General features: G+C 38.5%; 1 protein-coding gene across 1 annotated transcript; it reads left to right on the top strand.

Moving 5' to 3' along the window:
• Window positions 1-8,415, top strand: LOC135153856 (uncharacterized). The gene is made up of 2 exons (XM_064098095.1): window positions 1-242; window positions 1,380-8,415. Exon 2 carries the CDS (start codon window positions 1,577-1,579, stop codon window positions 6,773-6,775), a length of 5,199 nt encoding a protein of 1,732 aa, XP_063954165.1. The 5' UTR covers window positions 1-242; window positions 1,380-1,576; the 3' UTR covers window positions 6,776-8,415.
• Window positions 8,416-11,956: the final 3,541 nt, after the last annotated feature.

Below are 11,956 nucleotides of genomic sequence, written 5' to 3'. Positions count from 1 at the left end.
CTGAACAAACCTTAAAATTATGAATTTGTCTTTTTCTTTCACATTTTTATTATATGTATTTTCAAGGTTTAATTTGTCACTTTGGTGCTACCCTGAAGCTTTCGTAAGTAATGTAATTCTGCTCATGAATATGCATTTCGCAGATGCCACGTTGTTAGTTTGCAGAGAACAGGGAGAAGGGACGCTTGAAAATGAAATTATCTTATTTTACTTGATGTTGACTGGGAAATGCCGCCCAAGAAGTAAGTTTGATGACAGAAATGTTATATTTTTTGGAGGTGCTAAAAGCTAGAGATATTTTTCAGTGAATGAGCAGAAAAAGTGCATTAAAAATCGTATGCAGATACTTGAACTGTAATGAACACGCAGTATGTGTAATGAACGCCATAGATATGTGTAATGTACAATCAGTGGATGTGAAATGAACGCGATTAGCTATGCACACTTAATTAGGAGGTTAGTTGTACTTTATGAGAAGAGTGAAGTTGTGAAACTAAATAAAAGCTTTTAATGGATTTGTTAGATTATTTCAAGAAAAGTAAAGTAGTATGAGTTAAAGGAAAATTAAGCTTATGAAATGAACAAAGGTGAATTTTAGGAGTTTGATGGGCACGAATCGTGCGTGTATGGGCGTGGTCTTTAAATTGCGTGATTTGTTTACATTTAATTATATTCAGTCAGATATATTTGAGTAAACATTTATAAAGCACTTTAAGAATTTGTGCGTTTGTAACCAAAATAATTTTGACTTGTTAAGACAATTTTTGGTCAGAAGTTTTTCATACGAACGAGGCTTAATTATGTGCAAGGTCATGTCAGGGTCACTCGTTCCGTTTTTCGCACATTCAATTTTAGTGTGCAACCGCTAGCTAAAGAAAGCTTTCGGTCTATATTTTAGATTTTTCTGATAATGTCAAAATTGGGATAAATAATAATGAAGCACCTTGGTAATTTATTTCTTACCGGACTTATTTGGATATGAGCTGAAGTTAGCAGACAAGTTTGCTGTCTGTTTACCTTTTAAGGTAATTTTGTTCAGAATATAGAAATTACTAAGTGGGAACGCAAAGTTGATTTAAAGGTATATATTTAAGCAGTTCACTTTGATTTATTGCAAATATGTATGCATGTATTTAAGTTAGTCTTTTTCAAGACGTTAAAGAAAATGGACAAATTTTAAACTGGTTTTTCTATCGAGGAAAACTCGGATATTTGTTTATATATATTCGTTCTATACACCTGATATGAATGATAATTAGATTTATATTCCTTATTGTTTAAAAGAGATGACAATTTTGGGAATATTATGAAAACATTTATTTTTATCAAAGCATTGGACATATATTTATGATCCACTTCGTTTTCTTATGTTTATACAGATTGAATAATACACGGTAGTGAGCCTGCCTAACTATCCAATTTAAAGCGGCTTTCCTAGCCTCTGTTATTTCGTAGTCTTCGACGATCCATCAATTCAATTTCTTTCATCCGGGAAGAGGTCTGATGGTCACCACAAGTAGTCTGCTGTCTGGATCTGACGACTCTTTACATCAGGGATCAGAAGTCTTTAAGAAATATGTCAGCCGAGAAGGTTAAGAATCTGCGCCTGCAGCGGAGAGGGGCAAAAGCCAAGTTGTCCAGGTTTGGAAAGGCCCTTCAGAGCTTGATCGATGGAGAGCGACCTGTTCCAGAAGTTCAGGAATCGTTTGCACAGTATGCTGGTGCTTTTGAGGATTTACAAAATAAGCATGACAGTTATTCGGAAGTGCTAGAGGATGACGAGGAATTTGAAAGAGAAGAGTTGTGGATGGAAGAGTGCCACAATTCATTTTTGAAGCTGCAGATCCTTGAAAGAGACTATTGCAAAGATAATGAGAGCCGCAGAGAAGCACAGCAGCTCCAAGAGCATCATCTTAGAGCATCGACAAGCCATCAGAGTATGGAAACAACTTTATCAGCAGATGAACAGCAAGATCAGTCACCAAGACAGACAAATCAGCCTCCTGAAGCAGGAAGGAGAATGTCAGGATCTGTTTACAGGATGGAAAGGCCTAAACTTCCCACCTTTGATGGCAACATCCGTGATTACTGCATTTTCAAGGCAGATTTTTTACATGCTGTTGGCAGACAGTATGAGGATAGAGATGCCCTAATGATTCTGAGGTCATGTTTACAGAGCAAACCCTTGCAGTTGATTAAAGGAATTGGGCATAACTACCAAGCAGCATGGGAACAGTTGGACATGATATATGGAGATGAGCGCTTTGTTGCCGACGCTATAATCAATGACATCTCAAAAGTCAAACCACTCAAAAGCGGAGAAGATGAAAGATTTTGTGAGTTTGTGCATCTCGTTCGGAGGAGTTACAATACCCTCATGGAAATCAACCAGCCAGGAAATTTGAACAATAGCCATATGCTTGCCATAATGGAAAAGAAGCTAAGCCCGGAAGACCGACTGGTGTGGTTTAGGCATCAAGAGGCAAGTGGCAAGGCGAGCTTTGAAATGTTTCTGACATGGCTTACAGTTGAACTGAAGTCAAGGATGAGAGCTTCGGCCCCAGTCCGAAGTGATTCGAAGTCAAGTGGTGTACATCTAGTCGGGAAGACAGTAGCCAGCCAGGAAAACAAAGTCCAGAGGTTATTTCACAAATGCTGGCTCTGTGAAACATCATCACATTGGCTTGATCAGTGTCGTAAGTTTTTAGCCATGTCACAATCCGAGAGACTGAAGCTACTCAAGGATCATCATGCCTGTTTTAGCTGTCTAAAGAAGGCTGGTAAGGATCACAGAATGTCAAACTGTAAACGGAAACGTCGATGTAGTGAAACTACTGCCGGAGAACCATGCAAGTACTTCCACCACCCCCTCCTTCATGCTTCAACAGAGGTCCGAGGTGGAAATGTAGATGTCGCCTTTGCGGGCAACTCTGAGGCACTGTTACCCGTAGTTACAGCGGAGATCCTGGGGCAACAAGGAGCAGTCTGTAAGGGAAATGTGCTCTTAGACTCTGGAGCTCAAGTAAGCCTCATCAAGATGTCTGTTGCTAAGGAGATGAATCTGAAGGGAAGCAACATAAATATCACAATCACTAAGGTTGGTGGAGAGCAAGAGCAGATGGAAACCAAACAGTATCAGCTAAAAGTGAGGTCCCTCTCTACCAATGCCATTCATTCTTTAGCAGCAGTGGCATTACCCTGTATCAGTGAAAATATTGCACAAGTGAAGATGAATGAAGTTTCCAAGCAGTTTAATCTGAAGTCTGAGGATCTACGCAGAGGAAGTGGGTCAATTCATCTTCTCATAGGTATTGACTACCCAAAGATGCATCTTGGTGAAACGAGAGAGAAGGGACAGTTAGTAGCCCGAAAATCCCCACTGGGCTGGGTCATATTTGGTGCTCCCAAAAGAAGGAATGATAGGATGAATGTGCTGCATGTGAAGTTGACATCCCCAATTGACTTGACCGATTTTTGGAGCTCAGAATCTATGGGGGTGCAGTCTAGTTCCTGCCATTGTGAGCCAAGCCCTTTGAGCAAGCAGGAGAAGGTTGAGGAGCAGATTATCAGAGAGTCTAGTAGAAAGGTTGGAAACAAGTGGGAGATTGCTTATCCATGGAGAAAAGATCCCAACCTACTTCCTAACAATCGAGCACAAGCAGAGAAGGTACTGTGTTCGACTGAGAAAAGACTAGCTCGAAACCCAGACCATGCAGATGCATATAGAAAACAAATGAGGGAACTGATAGAGAATGGATTTGCACGAAAGTTAACAGAGAATGAAGTAGCTCAGTACGAGGGTCCTGTTCACTACATTTCCCACCACGCTGTTCTCCGGCCTGAGAAGAGAAGTACCCCTGTACGCATCGTCTTCAATTCGTCTTCATCATATCAGGGTCATTGCTTAAATGACTATTGGCTAAAGGGTCCAGATCTTCTCAATGATCTGCTTGGAGTGTTGCTGAGATTCCGGATGAATGAAGTAGGATTTTGTGGTGACATTTCTAAGATGTATCACAGGGTCTCAATTCCTGAGAGAGATATGAATGTACATCGGTACCTGTGGCGAGATATGGAGACTGATAAAAAGCCAGATGTTTACATTATGAAAGTTGTTACATTTGGCGACAAGCCAGCACCAGCTATGGCCCAGTTGGCACTCAGGATGACAGCAGAAGCAGCAGAGGCTAGATATCCGAAAGCAGCACAGGTACTGAAGGAGAGTGTCTACATGGACGACATATGTGACTCGGTGAGAGATGTAGGCGAAGCAGAGCAGCTGACAAGTGAAATTGATCAAGTACTTTTGGAAGGTGGCTTTAAAGTTAAAGGCTGGACCAGCAACGAAGCTTTGAGAGGAGAAAGTAAGAAGGAAGGTAAAACAAAAATCCTCGAAGCCGCCTTAGAAGACAAAGTGCTGGGAATAGCATGGGACAACCAGCAAGATATGTTCTTCTACAAACTGAAGGACACAGTCAGCAGTTTTCCTAATGATGGAAAAGAAGAATCGAGTGTACTTACCAAAAGGAAGATTCTGAGTAGAATTGCACGAATATTTGATCCGATAGGATTTGCTGCCCCCTTTCTAGTTCGTGCAAAGATTGGAATGCAGCAGTTGTGGCAAAGAGGATATGATTGGGATGAACTTCTGCCTCCCGATCTACAGGAGTGGTGGGTGACATTCATGAAAGAGATGCAGGACTTGAATGATATCAAATATGAGAGATGCCTGACTCCACCAATGGCTGTTGGTCACCCTTCACTGTGCATATTTGCTGATGCATCTGAGGTAGCATTTGGAGTCTGTGTGTATTTGCAGTGGAAGCTGGAAAATGGTAAATATGCTGTTAGATTTGTAGTTGCCAAATCTCGAGTTGCTCCCCTGAAAAAGATGACTGTGCCTAGACTTGAACTTCAGGCGGCAGTAATGGCTTCAAGAGTCTACACAACAGTGATGAAAGAACTGAGTCTGAAGCCTGAAAAGATCATCTTCATGACTGATAGCATGATTGCCCTCTCCTGGATTCGAAGTGAGGGTAGGAGATTTAAGCCATTCGTCGCAGCAAGGATTGGAGAAATCCAAAGTTATACCAACCCTGCACAATGGAAGTATGTTCCCGGAGAGCTGAACCCAGCAGATGACGTCTCCAGGGGCCTGCCAGTAAGGAAGCTCTCAGAAAGATGGAAACAAGGACCTGCGTTCTTGTACAGATCTTACGAGGAATGGCCGTCAGAAAAGGCTATTCCAGAAGCAGAGACTGAGATTGAAGCAGAACGACGAAGGGTTAATCATATCTCAGTCAAGAACAATGATGTGATCGATGTCAAGAGATTCTCCAGCTGGAAAAAACTGATCCGAGTAACGGCTTATGTTTTAAAGTTCATCGACAAGCTCAAAGCTGTACTTCGGGCAAAGTCTAATGTCAATCTTGGAGATGGAAACTTATCGACAACTCAGTTGCAGAAAGCTGAACGCTTTCTAATTAAGGAAGCCCAGAGTTCCTTGTATCAACGTGTACAGAATGGAGAATTCAAGACTCTCAGCCCTTTTATAGACAACGAGGGAATTATCAGAGTTGGAGGGCGACTAGACAAGGCTCTGATTTCTTATGAGCACAAACACCCTGCTCTGCTGCCACATGGAGCTTGGGTATCAGTGCTGATAACGAGACATATGCATCAGCTAGGACACGGAGGCGTGGCAGCTACTGCAGCGAAGGTTCGACGTCAATACTGGATCCTGAAAATTCATAAACTGGCTAAGACTGTAAAGTATAGGTGTGTGATTTGCCGACGCATGGAGCATCAGGTTGAGTCACAAGTCATGTCTGATCTACCAGATGAGAGAGTTGCCCCATATACACCACCGTTTCACTTCTCATCTGTCGACTATTTTGGACCGATATCAGTCAAAGTTGGAAGGAACAAGACCGCCAAGCACTATGGGGTCCTCTTCACCTGCCTGAATACAAGAGCGGTACATCTTGAAGTGGCCGTTGATTGCTCATCCATGGAGTTCATGCAGGTACTACGAAGATTCTTTGCTGTGCGGGGTCAGCCTGCATTACTGCTAAGTGACAACGGTACACAATTCGTAGGGGCAGAAAGACAGTTACGGGAGATGGTGAGAGGTTGGAGCTATGAGGAGTTAAAGGACTTCTGCGCCGAGAGAGGAACGACATGGAAGTTCACCACTCCATCTGCACCGCATCACAATGGATGTGCTGAAGCGTTAGTTAAAAGTTGCAAGATCGCCTTGAAGAAAGCAGTCGGGGATCAACTGGTCACACCCTTTGAGTTGCATACATGTCTCCAAGAGGTCGCAAATCTCGTCAACCAGCGCCCTATCGGAAGAACTCCGAATGATCCCGATGATGGAGCATATCTGTGTCCAAACGATCTTTTGCTTGGAAGATCTTCGAGCGCAGTCCCTCAAGGACCCTTCAGAGAGACGAAGAACCCGAGACATCGCTTTGAGTTTGTCCAGCGAATCGTCGACGCGTACTGGAAGAGTTGGATGCGTGACGTCTTTCCACTACTGGTGCCACGACGAAAATGGAACAGTGACAGAAGGAACGTCCGAATCGATGACGTGGTTATACTCTCTGACCCTAATGCAGTTCGAGGAAAGTGGACATTGGGTAAAGTTATCCAAGTGTATCCTGGGACTGATGGGAAAGTTCGAACAGTTAAAGTACAATCTAAAGGTACTGATTATAAGCGGCCGATTTCGAAGATTGTTGTAATATATCCGGCAGAAGGGTATGAGGAGTAGACAATATGGAGTTCATAAATTGTGTTTTGGTTTTTCAATGCCATTGAGGAAAGAAAGTTGCTTTTGATACTCCTGAATTTTATGTCGGTGCAAAACTTGAATATTTTTCATCTGGTCTGTAAACAAAAATAAAATAAAATAATAATTACAGAATTCATTCAGTCAGGAGAATTTTAGCTCTTTTCCGCTACTGTTGGCGGGGGGAGGATGGTTTGCTGAACAAACCTTAAAATTATGAATTTGTCTTTTTCTTTCACATTTTTATTATATGTATTTTCAAGGTTTAATTTGTCACTTTGGTGCTACCCTGAAGCTTTCGTAAGTAATGTAATTCTGCTCATGAATATGCATTTCGCAGATGCCACGTTGTTAGTTTGCAGAGAACAGGGAGAAGGGACGCTTGAAAATGAAATTATCTTATTTTACTTGATGTTGACTGGGAAATGCCGCCCAAGAAGTAAGTTTGATGACAGAAATGTTATATTTTTTGGAGGTGCTAAAAGCTAGAGATATTTTTCAGTGAATGAGCAGAAAAAGTGCATTAAAAATCGTATGCAGATACTTGAACTGTAATGAACACGCAGTATGTGTAATGAACGCCATAGATATGTGTAATGTACAATCAGTGGATGTGAAATGAACGCGATTAGCTATGCACACTTAATTAGGAGGTTAGTTGTACTTTATGAGAAGAGTGAAGTTGTGAAACTAAATAAAAGCTTTTAATGGATTTGTTAGATTATTTCAAGAAAAGTAAAGTAGTATGAGTTAAAGGAAAATTAAGCTTATGAAATGAACAAAGGTGAATTTTAGGAGTTTGATGGGCACGAATCGTGCGTGTATGGGCGTGGTCTTTAAATTGCGTGATTTGTTTACATTTAATTATATTCAGTCAGATATATTTGAGTAAACATTTATAAAGCACTTTAAGAATTTGTGCGTTTGTAACCAAAATAATTTTGACTTGTTAAGACAATTTTTGGTCAGAAGTTTTTCATACGAACGAGGCTTAATTATGTGCAAGGTCATGTCAGGGTCACTCGTTCCGTTTTTCGCACATTCAATTTTAGTGTGCAACCGCTAGCTAAAGAAAGCTTTCGGTCTATATTTTAGATTTTTCTGATAATGTCAAAATTGGGATAAATAATAATGAAGCACCTTGGTAATTTATTTCTTACCGGACTTATTTGGATATAAGCTGAAGTTAGCAGACAAGTTTGCTGTCTGTTTACCTTTTAAGGTAATTTTGTTCAGAATATAGAAATTACTAAGTGGGAACGCAAAGTTGATTTAAAGGTATATATTTAAGCAGTTCACTTTGATTTATTGCAAATATGTATGCATGTATTTAAGTTAGTCTTTTTCAAGACGTTAAAGAAAATGGACAAATTTTAAACTGGTTTTTCTATCGAGGAAAACTCGGATATTTGTTTATATATATTCGTTCTATACACCTGATATGAATGATAATTAGATTTATATTCCTTATTGTTTAAAAGAGATGACAATTTTGGGAATATTATGAAAACATTTATTTTTGTCAAAGCATTGGACATATATTTATGATCCACTTCGTTTTCTTATGTTTATACAGATTGAATAATACACGGTAGTGAGCCTGCCTAACTATCCAATTTAAAGCGGCTTTCCTAGCCTCTGTTATTTCGTAGTCTTCGACGATCCAAGTATTATGTGTCATGTTGCTGCTTTTTGTTTTGATTGTCGCATAATCGATGCATGTCTCGTGATTGATAATGATACAAAGCCAGTAGCATAGGAGATCATGTCCTTTTGAATCCTGTTCCTATATATCGGATCATTAAGCAACGAAAAAAAAAGTTGGACACAGCTCTAGATCTACTGTTCTTAGTGTACTCGTATGACGTCATAATGTTTTTTTGATGGTGTAATCGCGGATTATCACTTTGCAGCAGAAACAACGTCATGGTGTAATATCATCAATAAGTAGTTCTGCTTTAGATTAGAAGGAGCATCTTTGTTAGAGAAGTCGATCGGAATCCCTTACAAGTAAAGTAAGTTGATATCAGCATTAGATAACAATGTGTACACACACTCAGTCATACAAACATCCTTGACGGTAAGCTCATTGAAGCCATCTCACTATAACACAAGGCTTAACACAAGGGGATACTGTATGGCTTAAATGGTTTTTATGAGGTATAATATTGTAGTCGTGAGTATTGTTGAGATTTGATGTTGCATTGTTTCAACTTCCGGTGTTGACAAAACAACAGAGGATCAAAACAAAATAAAGACACATAAGACGCAACTTTGATAATTGGTTTGTAATTGTGTATCATAATAATAATCAAGCGAAAATATTGTAAGCATGCATGATCAAGTAGTTAAAGGAATTTTTGTTTTTATATATAACCTGCATGATCTGCAACGATATCAAGATCGATGATTGATCAGTATAGCCTCTTGATTCAAAATGGATCTTAATAATTAGAAACGTTTTAATGATGACTACGCCATCTCAATATAACGTAATGAGAAATATTTGCTTATTGGTTTTAATGAGTTAATATTTTAGGCATATGGATTATCGGGATTTTATGGTGAATTGTTTCAACTTCTGCATGATCTTGGCAAAACAACATAGAAACTCAAAACAAATAAGGCGCACATTTGCAACTTGGTTTGTATAGATGAGGTTGTAATATAGTAAGGATGCAAAAAAAGTTTTATATAAAAGCCTGCATCGATGTCGAATTGAATATGGTGAGATACTATGCCTCAGTTGATTCAAAATGGATCTTAACAATCAGAAACGGGTTAATTGCGCAGGAAGTTTGCCCTGGCTTCGCGTAAATTATAATAGGACTACTTTATACAAACATATTGCTGGGTACGTTTTGTTCCCTTCCCATTTCTACTGTAAAACAATCCTATAGTATATTTCAAGAAAATTTATTATCCAATCGATGTTTCCGGTTTTATCTCTGTTTCTGCTTATTTTCGTGGGGATGTGTACTTCTTTCAAAACCAAGAAATCATATACCAACAGAGATTGACTTGGAAGTCAGTCACTTTCCATGATTGGTCCTTCAGCTACTATGTTAAATGCAGTAACATTTCTACCAGACGACCAATCAATAACACTTAGCAGGTAAATGCAAAAATAATACAAGCCGCCGTGGATCCGGGGTTAGTGTGTCAGGGGGGGGGGGCGGACCATGCAAGGGGTGTGGGTGCTGCGATATTTGTCCCCTGCATTTTGGTGGTTACGAGAAAATGCTCCGTGAGTGGCACAATTCTCTCTCTCTCCTTATTCTTTTGGGGGAGGGGTGGGGGCTGTCAATTTTTTGTAAAAAAGTGGACCCTCCTCTGGTAAAAATGGATCCAGGACCCCCGAATGATACCATTAGTATATTGAATATCTGAATTACGTAGGCCTATATAAATTATGATCTTATCAAACCTATATTAAACTTGATGGATATTACTATGTATCAAACTGATTATGATCTATACACTCTTTAAAAGAATTCGTTAACCAATCTGTCTGACTGATGAAATAGTCAAAATCAATCGAATTATTGGTTAGAATCTATACCCGAATTTTGGTTATTTACCCGGCCGTTTCATCGGTCGGACACATATTAAAAAACAGATTTTAAAGAGTGTTTTGACGCCTAGACTAATTATTATCGAATTCTAATCCCTAGGCTATTACCTCATCATATCCCCTCCCCTCCTCACCACCCCAAATAATAATCTGTTCATTTCACTGAAAGCCGAGGCACACATTCACTGCCCCCCCCCCGCAAAAAAAAATAAATGGATAAGAATGACAATAAATAAATGAAAATATTAGATAATAAATAAATACATAAATAAATAAATAAAAATGAATAAATAAATAAGTAAATAAATAGATAAATAAATAAATAAATACATACATAAATAAATAAGCATCTTGAATAGTTGTGAGAATATTGCATAAAAACTACTTGACTCTTTTCTGATTGACTGATATTATCACACGGAATCTGATATTACAGGAATATAAATCAGGATCATAAAAAGGATGGATAAATCTAAGCAAGCAGTGCAATACACAGTGGAAGCTATGCAGTATCTTGTTGGTGGGAGAACACGCCATCCTATCAGGTATGATAATCACTTTCATTTTATTCTTTTTAAAACAAGTATGGTTACATAAAAGTTATTAAAAATATGTTTTAAATAAAAAGCACAATTATAACAATCTTTTACTAAATTTTTAATTTATCTCAATACTGTATTCAACTATTTCTTTTCTCCTTCCTTTTTTCTCGGACAGGAGTAATACTTGACAGGGGCGTCTTTAAGCCTTTAGACAGGGTGTGGGGGGGGGGGCGGAGTGAGGTGTCGGACAAAAGACTTTTTTCAACGTAGGCCTAGCTATTAAACTCAAACGAATCTTTCAATCTCGCATGCCTCGAATAATTAATTGTCTTTGGTTATACCATTGAAACAAAATCATGCTGATTTTTATTCTATATTTTTTTGCAGGTTGAATCCTGTTCAATCATGTCAATTGTGATTTATAAGCCTGGAACCAGATCAATCAATTTTGTTTTTTATTGAATTGTTTTCATTAATAAGTTATTTAACCCCTTCCACATCATTAATGGATAGAAGATTATCAGGAATTGTAAAATTCAAGTCCATCCCAGAAAAAATGAGTTTGAATCAATAGAGAAAAATCAAACAAGCATAACGTTGAATATTTAATCGAACTCAGATGTAAAATAAGAAAGTTATGGCATTTTAAAATTTACATTTTTCACAAAACAGTTATCATGCACAACTCAATGATTATGCAAATGAGAGAGTCGACGATGTCCATCACTCACTATTTCTTTTGTTTGTTATTGTTTGAATTGTACAATATTTAAATTTTTACCATGCTATTTGACATTAAGGACCAACTTAACTGAACCATAATAAGTAAAACGATGGTAATAACACATGTTCATGAAGGAATAAAACTTTGCTTTACAGGATAGGCCTAATGAGGAGAAAATTAGTATATTTCATATAAAATACAAAAGAAATAGTTAGTGATGTCATCACCCCTCATTTGCATACTGACCAGGATGTGAAATGTTTTGTGAATAAGAGAAAATAAAAAATGTAACAACTTTCTTATTTTACATCCGATTTGATGAA

This window comes from Lytechinus pictus, chromosome 4 (genome assembly GCF_037042905.1).
Source record: "Lytechinus pictus isolate F3 Inbred chromosome 4, Lp3.0, whole genome shotgun sequence".
In the NCBI taxonomy this organism is placed as follows: Eukaryota; Metazoa; Echinodermata; class Echinoidea; order Temnopleuroida; family Toxopneustidae; genus Lytechinus; species Lytechinus pictus.
The sequence above is the reverse complement of the archived record's forward strand: the minus strand, read 5'-3'. Positions and strand labels throughout refer to the sequence as shown.